Below are 21,951 nucleotides of genomic sequence, written 5' to 3'. Positions count from 1 at the left end.
TCTGGCGCGGCCGGCGTTCCCCGGCACGGCCCCTCGCCTCCCACTCCCCACCGGCGAGATCCGGTGGCCAGTGCCGCCCCCTCCCTCTCCCCCCTCCCCTACCTTCTTCCCCAGCCATTTGGTTATGTGTCGGTCCAGAAAATGATGAACTAATAAATATTTATAGTTTTGTTGTACGTTGTGATCGGAGGTGGCCTAGCACTTAATGACACAGGATTTATACTAGTTGAGGCAATATGCCCTACGTCTAGTTCGGGTCGGTCGGTGACTTTATTCCCTAGCCCAGGTGCTCGACGTCTATAGTGGGGTTACAAATGAGAAGGAGAAAGGTGGGGTGTTCAAGAGGCCTGATCGGGTCTGATCGGAAGTGCCGAGGGCGACCGAAACTCCGCTATGAGCTAGAAGTCCAAGCGTGTGCTTGAGGGGTTGTGAGCTATCGATCTAGTGAGTCTGAACTTGAAGAAGTCGACCTCCTTTGTTGGAGGGAGCACATCCCCTTTTATAGATAATGGGGATGGCTTTACAGGTGAGAGGGAGAGAGTACGGATGTTTCTAAGCCTTGTTGCCCACGCCGATGAGGGTAGCGATGATGGAAGGCGCCCACAATACTGTTGATGTCACTGTAGAATGTTAGGTGCACATGGGAGGTTGCGTTGGCTTCTTCAGGAAGGGTGGATGTCGGTACCTGCAAAATACTATTGTTATGTGAGGAGTCCTTACCACGAGTACCAGGTATGGTGAACCCTGGTGCCCACTATCGATGCCTAGGGGCATGGGGGCCTTTTTGCCGTATGGGAGCTCAATGGCGCCTACAATACTGTAGACACAAATGTTGGCGCCTATAATACTGTTTGTGTCAGGGCTGTTGTGGAGCACTATTCCCACAGGCGTACAAGGTATGGTCCCGGTATCGTGGTTTTGACTTTGTGCACTGCTTTCTCCATTCGCCCTTGGTTCCTTCCGAGTGGGCGTCCCCGGTCGGATGGCCCCAGTCGGCCCTGGCCGCGCCAGTCAGAGAAGAGCGATAAATAGGCTTCCTACGGGGTCCCCGATCAGAGACACGGGGTTGGAGTAGGAAGCAGTGTTCTTACGTACTTGGTCGGAGAGACACGGGGTCGGAGTCGAAAGTAGGGCTCGGGGCAGGCCTTTTGATCGGAGAGGCCGTTCGGAGGCGGCTGGAGCCTGGAGCGAGTGCTCCGATTGGATAGGTGGGCCGAAGAAGTTGACAAGCGGGTGTCGCTCTTCTTGGGCCAAACCTTTTGGTCAGCTGCTGGGCCGTCCCTTTGCCGTGTTGTTTTTTAGACTCTTGGGTTGAGCCTTGGCGTGGAAGCCGATCCCCGAGGGACCCCGGGTTTATGAACCCGACAGGAGCCCCCGAGCCCCTGGGCGACTCAGGTAGAATTGTTCGGGGGATTGTTTGTCTTGTCGATAGGTGCGCGTGAGCGCACCCATGGGTGTAGCCCCCGAGCCCTTGGACGGTTCGGGCAGAACTGGCTGGGGTTTTTTTCTGCATTGCCAGTGGGGGAGGTTTTTGTTCGGTGGGTGCGCACGAGCGCACCCGCAGGTGTAGCCCCCGAGTCCCCGGGCGGTTCGGGCAGAACCGTCTACGAGTGTTTGGAGCGTGTGTGCGTGTTTTTAGTCCAAGATGGATTTTGTTTAACCACGACGTCGTTGTGTAGCCGAGGCATTTTTAGGCACGGGGATTGGATCGAGACAGAACTCACTGATCCTGGCGTCGATGCGCACTAGGGATCGAGCAAGGAAATTTAGTTTGAGAAAAAACCTGGCGTCGGTGCGCGCTGTGAATGGAGATAGCTTAGTTTGGATGCGGCAGAGCTCACTGATCTTTGGCGTCGATGTGCGCCATGGGATCGGGTGAGGCGGAGTCACGAGTAGACCCAGGCATCGATGCACGCCATGGGATCGGATGAGGCGAAGTTGCGAGTAGACCCAGGCGTCGGTGCGCGCCGTGGGATCGAGAGAGTTAGTTTTAGTTAATGAAGCCGTTACATGAGTTTGGAGTCACGGTCCCAAGAGCTGTAGCCGGATGTCACCGATCCAGTCGACGTGAGTTCAGGGTCGCGGTCCCAAGAGCCATAGCTAGATGTCGCCGATCCTGTCGACACGAGTTCGGGGTCGTGGTCCCAAGATTTCTTTGGAGCGCAGTCGGAAGTGAAGCAATTACGAAGACGCTGTTAGTTAAGTTAAAGATCGGACGAGGCAGTGCTCATGAATCTTAGCGTCGGTGCGCGCCATGGGACCGACCGAGTCGTAGTCGTTGATCTGTCGAGTTCGAGGCCGCTATCCTTGGCATTTTTCTTGAGCCCCCGAGCCCTATCGGGCCTTCATGGGGGTCGATGTGAGTATTGTGCGTTACCCCATCCGGTTCCTCACAACCGGAGGGGCTGAGTTTCATCGCCTATCCTGATCGCTCGGGCTCGAAGACTAGCTTAGTGAGCTCGCTAATGGGTGTGATCGAGTGGAATCCGGGTTTGTCGTTCGTGACGGGGTCGGCATAGTCCTCTTGTGATATTCCACTACTCCATTACCTACAACCCGATAGATGCCTAGGTCATTCCAGAGACCAACCCAGGTGGCCTAACAGCCTCCCCTTTGATGGAGATTCTGTGGGCCTGGTGAGAGGTTCAGGATCGAACGAGAAGGTTGAGATGACCTGGTCTACCAGACCGGGCTAGGGCCGCACGATGCTCATCTATGGTTTTCTCCCCTGGCTCTGTTTGGTTGCTCATATCGAATGAGGCAAACCGCCGCTTCGTGATGCAACATGGAGCGTTGTGGTGCATTTCGTTGCACGTGCGATGCTTACTTCCTAAGCCCCTAGGCGATTCATGCCCTGGGGCGATCGAGCAGTTCAGGCAGTCTGAGGGGCAGACTAGCGCCTAGTCGATGTGTGACTCATAGTCGGGGGATGCCCCGTCCGCTGCTTCGGTCGGGGAGCCCCGAGCTGGAGGTCATAGCGACCCACAGGCCGTGCAGGAGCCGATCGGGATGACTCCGACCCCATCTGAAGTGAGGGGGCGCAGGTCATAGCCTAGGAGCAGTCCTCATCCTATGGGCCCATCGTCGTCGAAGCCTGCCTTCAGAGTCATGCCACTCGCCACTCGGTATGTTTCCTTTTGTTGCTTCTTCGACTTTTGGTGGTTGAGTCTTTTTTGGAGTGTGGCTTACCCATGATTTTTGTCAGCGACCAGGGGATGCCTGGGTTGAGCATCACCCCGACCCCCATGTGAGAGGCTTGGAGAACCACTCTACAGCATGTTGCGGCAAGCGAAGGGGGCAGCAGGGTGGCGGCGGCGAAGCCTTCCCTCTCGAGGGTGGTGCCCCTTGGGGCGGCTGCTGATAATGTGACAGCGGCGGCGATGTTGTTGGCAGTAATCCCGATGTTGATGGCATAGGTTGCGTCGGAGGTAACCCTCATGGCCCCTCCTCCGCTGGTCGTAGTGGAGGAGACGAGGGGGGGGGGGGCGAGCTCCCTACCTCGCCGGGTGGAGGGCTGCATGACCTATCCTTGCTGTCGGAGCCGAAGGCGCTGGAGGGAAGCATGGCCGGGATGGAGTTGGGACACCCGGCGGCGTCCCATGCGAGCGAGGTGGTGGAGATCCCGTCTGATGACGAGGAGGATACCGTGGTAGAACTGCTGGTGTCGTTGTGGGAGCTGGCGGTGGTCCGGTCGAAGGCTGGGCCCTCCAGCGGTTCATTGGAGGGTGACCTGGGGTGGCCCTACCCTGAGGACCCATCGAAGGCAAGGTTCATCCTCCGGGATTCCCAGGAGCGCCAGCTCTAGGACATTTTCAGAGGGCAAGGGCATGTCGCGGTGTCCGAACTCACCAAGCTGTCCGCGAAGCTTGAGAGTGCCCGGAAGCAAGCTCAGTTTGCCTGGCAGCTAGTTGGGGTCGACTTGAAGCTCGCCGCGGAGGTGAGTTTCTGGTACTTATGCTTGCCCTTTGAATCTTTCGTTGGTTTTTTTAGCATGCCTATTTTTCATAGGAAATAAGGAAGGTGTCGTCCCGCAAGTCTTACTTCCTCTGGGCGGAACATGCCCAGATGGCCGAGCTTGAGCGTCGGGTGGAGTTCGCTTGCCGTGAGTCCCAGGTCTGGGCGGTCGAGGCGACCGTGGCACGAGCGGAGGGGCAGCGTGCGGCAGAGCGGGCGACTGCTGCTGAGCAAGGGCTCGAGGCGGCAAGGGTCCGCTAGGAGGAGACTGTGGCAGGGCTGCGGACGTCCCTGGTGAACACCGAGGCGACGCTTCAAGAGGCCTTGGCAGCCCTTGAGCCAGAGCGGGCTGCCCTGGAGTCGGCACAGAAGGCCCTGGAGGCAGAGCAGAGGGCCTGGTCAGAAGAGGATCGGGAGGTGCTCGTGCTTCGGGACTAGGTGATGGGGATGGAGGACATGAGTGCCCAGCTATGCGAGCAGGTGGCTCGACAGGTAGAGGATCTCTCCGCCCTTGAGGCCTCTCGCATCGGTGCATACCTTTTTGTTTTCTTGTGGTGTTGATTTTCCCCCAGCCTATTTCTGAGCTTGTCGCCCTTCTTGCAGAGCTGGGTGAAAAGGTGAAGGCGCTAGAGCGAGACCTGGAGATGACCAAGGCGAACTTCAGCTAGAATGTCGAGGAGCTGGCCAAGTCCCGTGAAGAGTGACATGCTCTCGATGGGGAGCTCGGCCAGATCCGCAACGCTGCCTAGCTCGTCGTCTTGGAAGCCTTCGGGTCGGCGCCAAGTACCAGCGCACCCATGGTTCAGCTGGCGGAGGTCCCGGACGCGGTCAAGGACCTTGTCAGGAGCAGGTTGTTTTATGGAGCATCAGGGGTGCTGACCTCAGTGGCGACGTACCACCCGAATTTGGACTTCGCCACTATCTACAGCGGGTATGCTGAAGGCCTGAGCATGGAGGACATCCAATCAATCAGGGAGAGCTTGTTGCTGCACGCGCGGTCGGTGCAGAGCAAGTCTCCGCCGAGTGGGTGATGGATGTTCGCCGTCAAGACATGGCCCGAAGCATGCGTGGAGAGGACGCTTCCGAGCCTGCGGATAGCCCAGAGCCTGGTTTGGGGGGGGGATGTCGCCTCGGCCTCGACCGAGCCGAACGTCGTGCCGTCCGAGAGTGAGCAGCCTGCGCCTTCGTCGGTTGTGCCGCCAGCAGATGCTGCCGGGTCGGTTTAATAGCTTGCAGAATATAAGTAGTTTAGTAAACATAAAGAGTTTAAGTTCATGGGGGAGCCCCCATGTAAAACGTTCGTGTGTGTTTTAATGACTGCAATCGGTTTTTGTTTTTGTGATGGAGTTGCTCCGTTCGGGGAAGCTTGTTCCCTTTTGTTCCTTAGTTTTCCCTTAGCATACTTTTGTTTTAAATTTCTTTCTTTCTTGTACCTGCCCGTTTGTTTCATAGGCTGCAACTTTGTGAGCCCGAGGCATGGCCCGTGAGGCTCGGCCAGTCATAACTGTAGGAAAAGGCGGGGTGCGATCAGTTGGAATGTTCTAAAGCAAACTTATGTAAGGTAAATCAAAGGAATGAACTGCCCTTTTGTTTTGGGTAGGAAGGAGTTTCTCCATATGAAAGTAAAAGAGTACTTAAATTAAAAACAAAAATAGAGGGGTAGTAGAGCCCCCTAGTGGAGCCCCTGAGCGCCTCGAGCCGAAAAGTGTTTGGGTCAGGGTGCTTTTTATAGGAGCGTTCGCTAAGTAAAGTTAAGACTGAAACTTAGGAAAAGAAAAAATGACATAGCTGTTCCAAGGTGCTCAGAGAGAGCATCGTCGTTGTTGTCCTTCAGTCAATAGGCGTCCGGTCGGATCCCTTCATCCTTCAGTCGTCCCCTTCTTCGGTTGCTGCTTCCTCACCTTTTTCTTCCTTTGGCCTGCCAGCTACCTCAGCAGGCGCTTGAGGAGCTGGCAGTCCTTGTAGAGGTGTTTGATGGGGTAGTCGTGGTTGGTGCACGGGCTCTCCATGAGATTGTGGAAGTGGCCCGAAGGGTCTTGCTGGTGTTGTTTGCCCACATGATCGGCCGTGGCGATCAATGAGGAGTTGGTCGGTCGGCGGTGATCCTTTCTATTCTTTTTCCCCTCTGCATGGAGGGGCCCTCGTCTTGATCCTGGCACTTGGCCTTACCTTTGCCGTGGCCCCCATCGAATGCACCCATGGGTGTGGAAACGACGCTTGCTAAGGGTGTTGGACAAAGGTCCGTGGTCCTAGGCGGTCGGGGCTGGGACTCCGGTCGACGTTGTGCGTGTCTTGGTTCGGCCTGAGCCGCGTGTAGATAGGCGGTCGGCACGGGGTGGTCGTCAAGTTAAGGTGAGGTGCCATTGCGGCCTCCTGTGCCACACTCTATGGTTGTTGCGGCGATAAGGGTGTAGTGCCCCATCTGCTGCGTCCCTGTTCCCCAGATGGGGAGCGAGGTCGCGAGTCGGTGTCGCGATATGGAGCACTCCGCTTGTTGAATGGTGGCGGTTTCTAGCAGTGCTCGGAGGTTCAGGTGGATTGCTCATTCGCGAGGGTCGTTCGGCTCAGGCAGGTCGCGCAGGAGCATTGCCGCAGCGGCAATGTTCTGACTGGCCTGAGCGAAATGCGGGAGATTAGTCCCCTGAACTGGGACGTTGCGCTGGGGCTGACGGACGCGACCCCGAGCGCCGTTCGTCGGTCTATGCGCACGGGGCGCAGTGTAGCGCGCCGAGCGCGATGGTGCAGTCGGTGGCTCATGTAGCCATCATTGTCGTAGTTCCTCCCCGTGCTCACATGTGAGCTTGGGGGCCTCCGCATGAGGAGCCAGAGGGGCGTGAGTCTGTGAGAACTTCGCTTCCATCGGTGGGTGTCCCGGAGGGTCCACCATGGCGCATTCCCAGGACAGACGGTGGCTAGGTGCCATGTCGCCGATGCTGGAGCCGTCGCTCTCGCCATAGTCATCCATGAGGTCGAAGAAACAGGTGGGAGCATAGCTCGCCATCCCCACGAACTCAGATGTGAGAGGAGGTGGCACTATAATCTTTTGGAGCCCTCAGGCGTACACATCCACGGGAGACACGAGGCCGTAGGGGAACCAGTCGTACGGTAGCCGCGATGGGAACAACGGCGGTCCTCCGGGTGTTTGGTGGAAGATAGAATGTAGTAAGTAAAGAACGGCATGTATATTACTCACAGCGGGGTTTGAGCAGAGAGTTTGCTCGGAATGAAGCGCAGATGCCGCGTCGTTGAGGTCGCACGTCCCGGAGTCGATAGAGGACGTCCCTCCGATGGGTGCCGGGTTGTGAGCCTCCTCGTGGAGGTGGAGTACGCCGAGTTGGTCAGCGATGAAGTCTAGGCTTCCGAAGAGGAAGGCCTAGGATGGCTCGAAGACGGGTGGAACCCACATCCCGGCGGGTGAGAGTGCGAGAAACTCCAACGAGCCGAAGCGAATCGTATCGCCCAAGCCCATCACGGCGGGGGTGGTGAAGAAATGGGCCATCCGATGACCAAAAAGTGTTGAACGTACAACATCTTCCCCATGGACAGCGCCAACTGTCGGTCCAGAAAATGACCAACTAGTAAATATTTATAGTTTTGCTGTACGTTGTGATCGGAGGTGGCCTAACACTCAATGACATAGGATTTATACTGGTTCAGGCAACGTGCCCCACGTCCAGTTCGGGTCGATCGGTGACTTTATTCCCGAGCCTAGGTGCTCGAAGTCTGTAGTGGGGTTACAAACGAGAAGGAGAAAGGAGGGGTGTTCAAGAGGCTCGGTCGGGTCCGACCGGAAGGACCGAGGGCGACCGGAACTCCGCTATGAGCTAGAAGTCCAAGCGTGTGCTTGAGGGGTTGTGAGCTATCGATCTAGTGAGTCTAAACTTAAAGAAGTCGACCTCCTTTGTTGGAGGGAGCGCATCCCCTTTTATAGATAAAGGGGATGGCTTTACTGGTGAGAGGGAGAGAGTACGGATGTTTCTAAGCCTTGTTGCCCACGCCGATGAGGGTAGCGATGATGGTAGGCGCCCATAATACTGTTGATGTCACTGTAGAATGTCAGGTGCACATGGGAGGTTGCGTTGGCTTCTTCAGGAAGGGTGGATGTCGGTACCTGCAAAATACTATTGTTATGTGAGGAGTCCTTACCATGAGTACCAGGTATGGTGAACCTTGGCGCCCACTATCGATGCCTAGAGGCATGGGGGGCTTTTTGCCGTATGGGAGCTCAATGGTGCCTACAACACTGTAGACACAAATGTTGGCGCCTATAATACTGTTTGTGTCAGGGCGGTTGTAGAGCACTGTTCCCACAGGCGTATAGGGTATGGTCCCGGTATTGTGGTTTGACTTTGTGCACTTGTTTCTCCATTCGCCCCTGGTTCCTTCCGAGTGGGCGTCCCTGGTCGGATGGCCCCAGTCGGCCTTGGCTGCGCCAGTCGGAGAAGAGCGGTAAATAGGCATCCTACGGGGTCCCTGGTCGGAGACATGGGGTTGGAGTAGGAAGCAGTGTTCTTATGTACCCTGGTCGGAGAGACACGGGGTCGGAGTCAGAAGTAGGGCTCGGGGCAGGCCTTCCGATCGGAGAGGCCGTTCGGAGGCGGCTGGAGCCTGGAGCGAGTGCTCCGGTCGAATAGGTGGGCCGAAGAAGTTGACGAGCGGGTGTCGCTCTTCTTGGGCCAGACCTTCCGGTCGGCTGCTGGGCCGTCCCTTTGCCGTGTTGTTTTTTAGACTCTTGGGTTGAGCCTTGGCGTGGAAGCCGGTCCCCGAGGGACACCGGGTTTATGGACCCGACATTATGTGTATTCAGAATAGATCTGATCTAATTCCATGTGTATGCTGTAGGATGTGGATTGAATTTTGTTAATATAACTAGTACTGATTTTTTAACAGAGCAATACATGTTGAAAAATCTGTACTTTCTTATTTTCAGTATTTGACTAATACATGTTGGAAGGTAATGTACTTAGGTCCTCTACTCCTGAAAGTGTAAAAGATAATGTATTGTGCCTATAATTTTGTACACTTCATTGCAATCCTATAACTATGAAGCCTGACATAGTTTCATCTTTGTGTAGCATTGGAAGTATTAGAGCCAAACTTGGAATACTTTTGTCGAAAAGAGTAGGTAAGCAACTTGCTTAAGCATGTCACTGCTATTCTGTGGTTCTGTGTGAAATAATTTCTGTAACTTAGGAAATGATGAACTCATTGGTCAGAGGATAATCCTTGTTGTTTCTCAGTGGATGGCATTGTGTGTAAATCAAACTGGCTTGTGACTTGAGAGTTAATCTCTGTTCTTTGATTGAATGAACTTAGTCTCAGTTTGGTCATTGTCATATAGTTCTTTCCTTATTACAGTTTTGTCTAGTTCCCTTAACCTGATTATAGTGAAATATCTATCTAATTTAATTGATGTTATTAATTTACATTCATGGTATGCAGAGATAGCTTCCTTTCTTCAAGAGTTCCAGACATCAAGAGTTCCTGACAATAATGCATGATTTAGAATTCTAATATTTGTTATTGTTATTATATATACACCACATCAAGAGTTCCTGACAATAATGTACACAAAGATTGCAGCAAAGAAGGTAAATGATAGGCTAATTTTCTGATCTTCATTTTACCCTTCTATGCAGTTCAACTGTTGGCATTAAATCTTTGCCTTCTCATATGCTTGGTATAGTAGACTTGATATGTCTCTTTTCAAGACAAAAAATCTCCCCTAATACATGTTCCTGTTCATTAATGCTATCATATTCTTCTAAATGAGCAGGACTGGTGTCTCCTCCTCTTATTCCTATAGCAGGCCAGTCTATCCATCACTGCCTAAGGTGTGCTTAATACATGTTTGCTATATGCTTATCTTTACATGTTTGCCATCCCTTAAAATGACAACACTTCCGAGTGAGATCTATTTCCTTCTATGAAACTTGCCAAAATTACAATTGAATTATACAAGATGAGGTCTTATCATGACACATTGTAATTTCCTGTTTGCTGCTTAACTAGGATGAGTGAAGCTTCCTTTCTTCAATTACCTTTTGCCATAAGGACTACTCTGAACTTTGGTGGCTATATGATGCAATTACTCTGAACAGGTAGAGATGGAGTGGAAGGTGAAGCAGTTTCTTTCTCCTTCCCCGTTGCCTCCCCTGACCTTGAGAGCCTCCCGTTCTAATGCGACGAAGACCATGCTACAGTTCTTTAAATGTGAGATCTCTCTTCCTCCTTTACATTCTAGCATGTCTTATTACAAGCTTGAGTTGTCTAAATGCAGTGCTGCTCGCTTTGGTATTTCTATTATAGCACGAGCATGATAATGTACGAACTTTACATTTTTGTTAACTTGTTAGGCAAAGATTCTTGAGCAGTTATATCAGTTAGATGTTAAGTTACTAGCAATGATTTCATGAGCATTTTTTATGGGACCGCAGTCACATTTCTTTATATATTTCCTTCTACAACTGTGCTCTGTCAGTTGCATTCATTTAATCAGATGTCATTTGTTTGTCCAGTTACTATCCTTCTGTGTGACACTATTGATGATACATTTCCTATCTTAGGTTGTGATGTTTAACGCTATTTTATGTCAACGTTGTTGCCAAAAGTAATGAATTCTTTCAACATTTGTTGCCGTCTTTTATGCTAAGCGCATTGTGGGATCCTCCCAGATACACTAGGCTCTTTTTCCTGAGTGGTTAACGACTAGACCTCTAGTTATATCAACAGTTTAATATGTTATTTGTGAAGCAAAATATATATATCGTTGAAAGTAAAAGCCGCTGCTCACTAGCTGTCTCTGTATGTGGTTCTTCTAACTAGACACATTTTGTGATGCATTAGAAACCTGATGCCATTCTATATTAACAATGTAATATACTTGTGCAATTGGTTTCATAGAATTTTATCATGTGCAGTATCTTGAGCTAACTCGTTCATTTTAACAGATGGTGTAACATACTACTCTGTTACTGGTAGCAAGTCAAAAGGAATACTGGCGGCTCAGATGAGTAAATCTACAGATATGCTTCACCTTCAGACCCCAACCATCACTCCACCAAAATCCTCGTTCAACTTCAAGCCCAGCACCTACATTCTTGATTAACAGATGGTGATGGAGTGATTGACAGTTTCTTTCACAGCAGCAGTTAATTCTTTGATTCTTTCATTTGCTAGCGGGTCCATCAGTAATGCTTCATTTCTTTTATCTAATAGCAGGTCCCTTCGAGTACTGTATTTGTGTATTATTTGAATGAAACCTTGTTGGTCATGCACAGAAATTACTGTATAGAAAATATATATTTTAATATGTTGTTGCTACTGTTTTAAAATAATTTTTTTGTGCGTTTAATTCTTTTTTTCTGTGAGGCTGGCTACACAAAAATATTATTTTTAATCTGGGCGAATGAATTTTTCTGTGAGTTCACCTAGACCGACAGAAAAAAAAAACATGTGTTTTTCTATGCGTTTATTTCTTTTTTCTGTGTGGATTAACATGCAGAAAAATTAGTTTTAATCTGGGCGAAAACAATTTTTCTGTGCGTGTGAGACCCACAGAAAAATTGTTTCTGACAGTGAACCTTCTATCATTATATTTCTGAGGGTACACCGAGTAGTGATACCCCATTAAACTCGTTTCGTTCTATGAAACTTGGATGAAACCCCCATTGAGACTCTAGATGTATCTTTTAAATATTTAGATGTATGAAACTATGAAATAAAACTATGTAATATGGAGTTTTATTCATTTCAAACCTACATTTCACTCTCGGAAACAGTGTAATGAAACTAGCACTAGGAATCATATGTCATCCCCTAATCGACTCGGATTATGTGGAGAAAGGTAGTGACATAAAGGAGAAGGGGAAGAGTGAGTATATAGCATGAGAGAAATGATAAAATTCAGAGATAAAGTTGTAGAGTATATATTGCAGACTTGACACGGAAGAACTCTACAAGCGTCTGAGAGCCCTAGTTACATTAGTACCGGTGATCATCGTCCACATCACAAGCAATCATATTCTGTGACATTTTCCTTTCATCCTTATCAACCCTATTGCCAGGTCACACGGCCAGTACGCAGGAACTTAAGCCATGAAAAGCATGTGAGGAAAGGGAGAAATTTAAAGTCCCTATCACTGCTGCCGGCGTATGACGGGAAAGGAGGAAATTAATAAGTTGTATAAAAAACGTGAAGCTGCAAGGAGCCAAAACTTGTCATTTTCAGCATTCATACTGTTCTGACCATCTTAGGGACATAAATATAGCTTGCCAGACCCTGCGGATCCAGAGCACAACACCCAAGAAACACACATACACACCAACAGAAGCGAGGAGCAATCCATCCTTAGATTCTCTACTAGTGTAGCTACTTGATCGATCTCGTATCCAAGCTTCATCAGCCACATGGGGAGCATTAGCAACGGCACGGCCAACTGCGCCACCGTGCCGCAGCCACCGCCGTCGACAGGGAAGCTCATCACGATTCTGAGCATCGATGGCGGCGGCATCCGCGGCCTCATCCCGGCGACCATCATCGCATACCTCGAGGCGAAGCTCCAGGAGCTGGACGGCCCAGATGCTCGGATCGCCGACTACTTCGACGTGATCGCCGGGACGAGCACCGGCGCCCTGCTCACGTCCATGCTGGCGGCGCCGGACGAGAACAACCGGCCGCTGTTCGCCGCCAAGGACCTCACCACGTTCTACCTCGACAACGGACCCAAGATCTTCCCACAGAAAAAGTATAGAAACGCCGTGATCTGTTCTACCTCGGTCAACTACACTTTCATCTACCCTACCTAATGGTGCTTCACTGCATGCAGGGCTGGGATCCTGACGCCGGTGAGGAACCTGCTGGGCCTGGTGAGGGGTCCCAAGTACGACGGCGTGTTCCTGCACGACAAGATCAAGAGCCTCACGCACGACGTCAAGGTGGCGGACACGGTCACCAACATCATCGTGCCGGCGTTCGACGTGAAGTACCTGCAGCCCATCATCTTCTCCACGTACGAGGCCAAGAACGACACGCTCAAGAACGCGCACCTCTCCGACATCTGCATCAGCACGTCGGCGGCGCCGACCTACTTCCCGGCGCACTTCTTCAAGACCGAGGCCGCCGACGGCAGGTCCCGGGAGTACCACCTCGTCGACGGCGGCGTCGCGGCCAACAACCCCACCATGGTCGCCATGTCCATGCTCACCAAGGAGGTGCACCGTCAGAACCTGGACTTCAACGTCGGTAGGCCGACCGAGTACACGAACTACCTCGTCATCTCCGTCGGCACTGGGTCGGCGAAGCAGGCGGAGAAGTACACCGCTGAGCAGTGCGCGAAATGGGGCCTCATTCAGTGGCTGTACAACGGTGGCTTCACGCCGATCATCGATATCTTCTCACATGCCAGTTCCGACATGGTTGACATCCATGCATCCGTGCTCTTTCAGGCCCTCCACTGTGAGAAGAACTATCTTCGCATTCAGGTATGATACGTTTGTAGGATATACTAAAGCATATATATTCTGTTCTTGGTATAAAATCGACGATGATCGATGCTATCGTATTTATGTAGGATGATACTTTGACTGGGAACGCATCGTCAGTGGACATCGCGACCAAGGAGAACATGGTGTCTCTGATCGGGATCGGCCAGGAGCTGCTCAAGAAGCCAGTGGCGAGAGTGAACATCGACACTGGGGTGTACGAGTCCTGTTCCGGTGAGGGCACGAATGCAGAGGCGCTTGCTCACTTCGCCAAACAACTCTCTGACGAGCGCAAGCTACGCAAGAGCAATCTCAACTCCTACTAGCTCTCAAGTATCAATTACAGACTCGCAGTGGAATTCAGCACAAGGATCTTCAGATTGCAGAGTGGTCATTATATACACACTAGCAGTATGCCTCAGATAGATGCATTGCATGGTAGCTAGTCGTTTGTTATTTTTAATAATTATTAATCTCAAAAGCAACATACACATATGGACCAATAAACATGTAAGTTCAATCATTTGTTTGTCTATGGTCAAAAGAATAATTTTCTTCTGATGTGCTGTTGTTTAGTCTAATAATCCGCGTGATGCAAGCACCATCATTTCTGGATTGCAATCTTGTGATCGACGATGACAACAATGATATGATACTAGTTGATACATAGTATATACAGATGGATCTTCACGTGTAGCTTTTGAATACATACGTGACGTATGTAGACAAAACAGTGCCGATCGAATTTCCTGCCAAAAAGAAAAATACCAAAGCTTGGCACATCTATACTACTGGATCCATATATGTACTAATTTCTTGCAAAAGTTGAGATTGAAAATTATTTTAAAACTTTATACAAAAATGACATTTTTTGGTGTGTGCGCACTACATGACAAAATTGTCCTCTGGTGTACATGTACCTGACATTTGCAATTTCCATATTAAATCTTCAATACCGAGATTGAATTCTAACTTCTAAAAGAAAGTACACCTATGAATGAACTATTGATGCGCGAAGTTGCAGGTTTTGTGAAAATATCTATATATATTATATTTATGCAGGTTTATGGATTCCACGAGAATATGATTTTCTCTTGGATATGCATGGAAACGAGGGCTATATCATACATCATATGACTATCGTATCAGCACCCAGCTGCTTATGCATTTCTGTTCGTTTTGTTTGTTTCCATGACTCCGTGTCAAAAACATTTACACTTTTAGAGCTCCATTATATTTCTTATGGAGTTATGGCTGTGGAATGAGTGGACCTTAGAGATTTTTTTTATTTTTAACACATTTTTAAAACTGACACTGTTTAATTTTTTTTTCAAAACTAACACTTTTGCCGCGTCTATTTCTTTGGCGCGGCGAAACGCCTGTGCCACACCATACATGGTGGCACGACGAGGCTGCCAACATGACAGCGACCAGAGAGCCGCTGACCGGTAACGTGGCTGTATTTGCCGCGCCGCGGATCTGAGCACATAACATATGGTTAGAAGTAGGGCCGGGGACTGGCGGGTTGGACTTGGGTCCAGTTTAGTTCCAGAAAATTTTGCAAAATTTTTCAAGATTTCCCATCACATCGAATCTTTGGACACATGCATGAAGCATTAAATATAGATAAAAAATAAAACTAATTACACAGTTTAGACAAAATTTACGAGACGAATCTTCTAAGTCTAATTAGTCCATGATTGGACACTAATTGTCAAATAACAAAAAAAAAAAAAAAATGCTACAGTAGCATTTAAAAAAAAATTCGCCATCTAAACACTACCGACAACACGGGACGGACTTGGCTCCCCTGACTTGTCCAGTTGATGTTTCAGTAATGTCAGGGGAGCTGTTGAGCTTGTGAGTTGTGCCCCACGAGTGACGAGTCTACGACGGACGACGACGTCTGAATCCGATTGCCATTCCGCTGCACCAGCTAGCGAATGCACCTTGGAGTATTGGGAGTCACACACACGACTCACGAGTCATGCCAGCATGCGTCCCAAAAGAAAAAGAAAAAGAAATCGGTGGTTTTCAATCGGCCTCCCGTTAAGCAGCATTTAGTCATCGAATGAATTGCCCGTCAGTGCCCGATCTCAGCGTCCCCAGATTAAGTGGAAACGAGAAATGAACTGGGCAGTAGCTGCTCTGCTAGTGCCATTGCCGATGGCTTCCATCTTAATGCTGACGGGCAATTCACTGCAAAGGACCGTCTGATCGGGCGTTGAAACCTCACCGTCACCGCTTCACCGCAACAACTGGTGCGCCCGTGAGCGCAGGCATCCCTGCATGCACGGCGTAGGAGCTGCTGTGCTGCCGTGACCCGAGGACACAATTGGCAATTCCGTTTTTATTTCGCTGCCGATCCTTCAATTCGTTAACTGTTCTTTCGTGTGCCCGCTATCAATCAATTCGCATCGCAGGCGCAGGCGAGGACGGCAGGGCGCGGAGGCAGAGGCAGGTTAACGAAAAAGGCGGTCCGGACACTGTGTTCACCGAGGAGGCGAGGACCCCGAAACGGTTGACGCTGATATTTTTTTTTAGATAAAGGATATTTGCCAATTATTACGAGATCTTGATTTATAATCAATATTTAAAGGATAATTCTGGGCACCTCACAGCCATAAACTAAGAAAACAACCCATAAAAGAAAGTCCAGACTAAGACAGACCAATAAACATATTTGACAACCATCCATTGGAACTAAAAAAACAGAGTGGCTGTCTCCAAACGTTGACCAGCAAGAAGGAGCTGTTGTCGTGTGTCGTCATGCCGCTGCAGTCCGGCCCATTGCCTTAGTCAATAAGTTCCCCTGAATAACACCTGCAAAAAGATTTTTGTTTACATTTGTCACAAACTAACTCATTTCTTTGCAAATAAATCATCAATACTAAGAGGTGGAGATAAGCCAAACATTAAATGTACAGCGCACCATAAGAATTTAGCATAATTGCATTGAAAGAAGATGTGTTGGATTGTTTCTGGGTAATGGCAAAAACAACAACTCTTATCACCATTCCAGTTACGTCTAGCAAGATTGTCCTTAGTCAAAATAACACCTCTCTTTAAGTACCACAAGAAAAATTTTATTCTTGATGATATTTTAATTTGCCATAAATCTTGGGACACCCTGACCCGTTATTAATTAACGCAACATACATAGATTTTACAGAAAAAATGCCCGATGAATGCAAAGACCAGATAAACTTGTCCCTTTCCCCCTGTAAGTTCAAATCTTGTAATGAAGCAAAAATTCTAAGCCAATCCCACAAATTTCTACCAACCAGATTACGACGGAAGAAAATATTAAGCGGGGTTGATGCAAGTACTGATGCTACAGAGTCCTGTTTCCTTCTCACAATATTGAACAACACAAGAAATTTATCTTTTAATGGTTTGTTCCCCAACCAAGTATTAAACCAAAATCTAGTTTGAGATCCGTCTTTCACCTTAAAGGTACCGAGGCTCAAAAAAGTATCTTTAACCTTCATCAGGCCTTTCCAAAAATGAGAATCCGTTGGTTTTTTTTTGTGCAACACCCAAGTGGTTTGTCTTTTAAATATTTATTTCTCAACAGTTCCTGCCACAGACCCTCCACATTTAGCAACTTGAACAGCCATTTGCTCAGCAAACACTTATTCTGTATATCCAGATTCTGTATTCCTAAGCCTCCTTAGACTTTTGGTTGGCACATAAATTCCTATCTAGCCAATCTAAACTTACGTTTGTGTTGGTCGCCTTACCAATAGAATCTTGACCTAAAGCAGTCAATCTTTTCTAAAACTCCCTTCGGAATCTCGAAAAAGATAGCATAAACATCGGTAAGCTTGAAAGCACCGAGTTTATTAATACCCAGCGACCACCCACCGAAAGCATCTTTCCTTTCCAGCCACTAAGCTTATTCTCAATTCTCTTTTCAATTGTTAACCAATCTTTGTTACTTAATTTCCTAGTATGCATAGGCAAACCCAAGTAGCGGAAAGGGTATTTGCCTATCACACATCCAAACAACTACGAATAAAATGCTTCATAATCTTTTGCCTTGCCGAAACAAAAAATTTCACTTTTGTGAAAATTAGTTTTGAGTCCAGACAATTGTTCGAAGGTGCTTAAAATTAATTTCATATTAGCTGCCTTCGCTACATCGTGACTCAAAAAGATCACTGTATCATCCGCATATTATAAGATAGATAAGCCATCTTGAATAAGATGAGGGATGACTCCGTCAATTTGTCCTGCTTCCTTGGCTCTAGCAATTAGTATAGCCAGCATGTCCGCCACTATGTTAAATAGTATTGGCGACATCAGGTCACCTTGCCTTAAACCTTTTTTAGTTTGGAAGTAAGAACCCATTTGGTCATTTACCTTAATATTAACATTACCTCCCTGTGTGAACTGCTGCATCCATGAGCACCATTTACCACAAAAACCTTTCATCCTTAAAGTTTGCTGTAAAAAATTCCATTTTACTTTGTCATAAGCTTTTTCAAAGTCAATTTTGAATATTATCCCATCCTGTTTTTTAGAGTGTAATTCATGAATTGTCTCATGAAGAATTACTGCTCCTTCCATAATATTTCTTCCCGGGAGAAAAGCGGTTTGAGTTGGACTAATAATCTTCTGGGCGATGGTAGTTAATCTATTGGTTGCCACTTTGGTAAAAATCTTGAAGGAAACATTTAACAAACATATGGGTCTATATTGTTGAATGACCTTTGTATCTTTCATTTTTGGTAATAAAATTATATTACCAAAGTTAAGGCTGTGCAGAGGCAAACTCCCAGCATGGAATTCCATGAACAGAGCCATGAGATCATCTTTTAATAGATCCCAGAAGACCTGATAAAACTCTGATGGGAATCCATCTGGTCCCGGCGCCTTATTATGTTCCATCTGAAATACCGCAGATCTGACTTCAGATTCAGAGAACTCCTCTATTAGATACTCATTTTCCAGATTAGATACCTGTGGAATATCTTGAACAAGGTGCTCATCTAATTCCACATTAGATCTATCCGGAGGACAAAAAGATTTTTATAATAGCTGGTAATATGCTGCTTGAGCTGAGCATCACCCTTTATTATAGTATCTCCATCCTCCAGCTGGAAAATCCGAGTTTTCCGGTGTCTACCATTCGCCAACAAATGAAAATATTTAGTATTGGCATCACCTTGAATAAGATGCTTTACTTTGGCTCTTTGGTACCACTTAAGTTCCTCCTCTCTAAGCAATTCAGCAAGTCTCTCATTTAAAACATATTTAAGATTTAATTATGTTCCATCAAGCATAACGTTTTCCGCCTTTTTATCTAACTCATTTAATTTATCTAGAAGCTCTTTCTTCTCTTTCTTATAAGCACCACTTACATTCTTTGCCCACCCTCTGAGATGTTGACGCGGCCTCCTAATCTTTGCTTGCCACCTCTCAAGGGGACTACCTTCGACCTCCACATTGAGCCAAACCGCTCGCACCATATCACAAAACCCTTCTCTAAGCAACCACCCCAATTCAAATTTGAATTGTTGTTGGTAAGTCAGAGAAGAAGTATTTGTGTTGCATAACAGTGGAGTCTGATCCGAAATCTCTCTGCTCAAAGCATGAACAGTTGTAAGTGGATATTTGGCTTCAAAGTCTGTACAAACTAAAATTCTATCCAACTTTTCAAAAGTTTTATTTTGCAAATTATTTGCCCAGGTGAACTTTCTACCTATGAGCTCTAACTCTCTTAAATTTAGAGTATCGATAACCGCATTGAAAAGAAAATGCCATCTATCACTGTAATTACTATTATTCTTCTCAGTTGGGCTACGAATAATATTGAAGTCACCACCCATTATAATAGGTACGGCCTCCTTCGAACATACTCTAACCAATTCTGATAAGAATTGTGATTTGAACTCCTGCTGTGCTGGGCCATAAACTAAAAATAAATTAAATTTAAAATCCTCTTCTTTATGGCGTGATTTAAATCTAATAAAAAAGTTACCCTCTTCTATCTGAACAATATCAAAAATTTGAGGATTTATCCCAAGAATCATGCCACTAGATCTACCTCTCGGAGCCATGCAATGCCAAAGAAAATCTCTACCAGCGCAGATATTATTCAATGTTGTTTGCGGGAAACTGGCCCTCCCAGTCTCTGATAAAGCAATAAAATCTAAATCCTTTTCTTTTGTCAAGTCAGATAGAAATATGTATTTTTTTAAATCTGCAAATTCCAAAAAATTCCTTTCATCTTGAACAATTTTTATTTTTTTATTGTTTCTCTTTGGTTTAACCTTCTTAGATCGTGATATAGGGGTCTGCAGACACAAAGGGTCGCAGCCCCCATCACAAAGATCTTCAGCAATATTAGCACAAATTAAATTTAGCATCTCTAAGTCCACGGTTTCTTCAACAGAGCAAACAGTAGAAGTATCATCAATGACATCATTCTGAATATTTAACACATTACTCGAAGTTATTCTACTGGATTCAAGATCTTTTAAATTTTTAATTGATTCTGAAATTTCCTATGCATTGGACCCAAAAGAAACACCTAATATACTAGCTGACTGCAACATAATAGAATCATCAAAAGAATCAAAAGACTGGGTTTGAATTTCTTTACCTTTGAATGAAGAGTTTTCTAGATTTTTCTACGCTTTTTAATTTCGAAGCTTTCTTCAAAGAATCTTGCTCTAGACGCTTTTCTCTTGCTAGATCTCACGGGTGACACTGTCCCACTACCCAGTCCTTTATTCGGCGTACTAGTTTTCTACTGTACAGAGCCATCTATTAAACGTTGATTTGTTACTATTGAAAAATACCATAATCTCGCCGGTACGGCCGGTAAGTTCAACCGAACCAAACAAGTGGACTCCAATCCATCGCCAGCGCTGGGGCCGTATGCCGACGATGGGCACCAGACGAGAGTCCACTGTCCACTGCACCGGGGCTGGAGCCTGGAGGGGACATAAAGATCCAAGCGCTGTGGCCCGGGAATCCAAGCCGCAGATAGGACTCCCGTAAGAAATTCTCACCAATCCACAGCGGCCAGCGGCCGGCCAGCCACACTGGGGCCGTTCGGCTGGGCTAAACTGCAGGTTTTGGCTGGAGCAGGCGAGTAGCCAGCTGATTGCATTTCATTACACCCCTTGAGAGGAAGACTAAATATTACAGTCTCCAGCTGGTTGGCTGGCTGCATGGATATTTATAGCTCATTTAAGCTAGCAGTCATAGCATCTCCGAGAGGATCTTTATATCTTTTATAATTTATAAAAATAAAGATTTTGGTGAATAAAATTCTCTCCAACATCCCCTTTGATTGATATCCAAATATAGATATCCTCTGTTTTGTATTTCTCACTAGAAAAAATGAGAACAAAGATGACTTTTTGATTGCACATGAGATATAAAAAAAAAACTATTAAAGGGTACAAAGATAAATAAAGCGATTTTGAATCAAATGATTCTCCATATGATAATCTAGAGATTAAATTTTAGAAAGCCTCTCGAAGATGCTCTTAGTTTACCTATGACTAACTTTTTTTCTTTCATAATATTTTATTGTTATGTGATCCAGCTGACTGTAAATTTATAGTCCATCTCTCTTTTCTCTCATTTTTCCTCCATCTCAATATTGAGCCTATTAAGAATCTTTTATTATATTCGCTCTAACCTACTTCGTCTCAAATTATAAAATATTTTTGACTTTTCTAAATATATTTATTTTATTACACATCTAGATGCAGTATATATCAAGCGTACAGTAAAGATAATATATTAAAAAAACCAAAACTTATTATAATTTGGAACGCCGAGTGCAAGAAGAACTAGACTAGCTACGAGTGAGCCTACGACGACGACGTGTTTACCCTTGGGTAAAAGGCTCAGTGGCTCCTAAAATGCTAAATTTTTCAATATTCTCCATCACATCGAATCTTTGACGCATGCATGAAGTATTAAATATAAATAAAAAATAAAATTAATTACACAGTTTAGACGAAATCTACGATACGAATCTTTTAAGTCTAATTAGACTATGATTGGACATTAATTGTTAAATAACAACGAAAACTAATACAGTGTCGTTTTACCAAAAATTTCGGTATCTAAACTGGCTCAGCTTGCCACAGAATGCTTGTACGACCACGCTGCAGTCGACATGATTGCCTGCTGTGTTTAGGCTCCTCGCAACAACCATGTGGCACAGGACACGTCCTGTCTGTCCCGGCGGACTGACAGTGTCCACCCACGTGACTCGCAGGCCAGCTTTTCTGCAGTCCGTCCCGTCTTATCCAAAGTCCAACCCGCCAGTCTCCCGGCCCTACCTCTAGCCATGTGTCCAAATATCCACGCGGCTTCGGTGGAAAACTGAAAATAAACAACGGCTTACCGCGTGGTGAGCCGTGGCGTGTCGGTGACGCGCTCAAATTCGGGACGCGGTATACCCAGCCACGTCAGCGGTTCTAGTCGCTGCTACGTTGACAGCCTTGTCGTGCCACCATATATGACGCTGCAGCTTGAATTCGT

The 21,951-nt window shown here is 47.0% G+C and overlaps 1 protein-coding gene across 1 annotated transcript; it reads left to right on the top strand.

Moving 5' to 3' along the window:
* The first annotated feature begins 12,251 nt into the window (after positions 1-12,251).
* LOC136485422 (patatin-like protein 1) lies at positions 12,252-13,995 on the top strand. The gene is made up of 3 exons (XM_066482307.1): positions 12,252-12,701; positions 12,783-13,437; positions 13,527-13,995. Exons 1-3 carry the CDS (start codon positions 12,364-12,366, stop codon positions 13,761-13,763), a joined length of 1,230 nt encoding a protein of 409 aa, XP_066338404.1. The 5' UTR covers positions 12,252-12,363; the 3' UTR covers positions 13,764-13,995.
* Positions 13,996-21,951: the final 7,956 nt, after the last annotated feature.

This window comes from Miscanthus floridulus, chromosome 10 (assembly GCF_019320115.1).
Source record: "Miscanthus floridulus cultivar M001 chromosome 10, ASM1932011v1, whole genome shotgun sequence".
Taxonomy (NCBI): domain Eukaryota; kingdom Viridiplantae; phylum Streptophyta; class Magnoliopsida; order Poales; family Poaceae; genus Miscanthus; species Miscanthus floridulus.
This window is presented reverse-complemented; position numbering and strand designations above follow the sequence as displayed.

What these genes read in the sequence shown, in the direction of transcription:
- LOC136485422 (XM_066482307.1), top strand. Translation starts at nt 12,364, where the DNA reads ATGGGGAGCATTAGCAACGGCACGGCCAACTGCGCCACCGTGCCGCAG. An exon ending in AAGATCTTCCCACAGAAAAA is followed by an intron (nt 12,702 to 12,782) that starts GTATAGAAACGC and finishes CACTGCATGCAG; the next exon opens with GGCTGGGATCCTGACGCCGG. An exon ending in AGAACTATCTTCGCATTCAG is followed by an intron (nt 13,438 to 13,526) that starts GTATGATACGTT and finishes GTATTTATGTAG; the next exon opens with GATGATACTTTGACTGGGAA.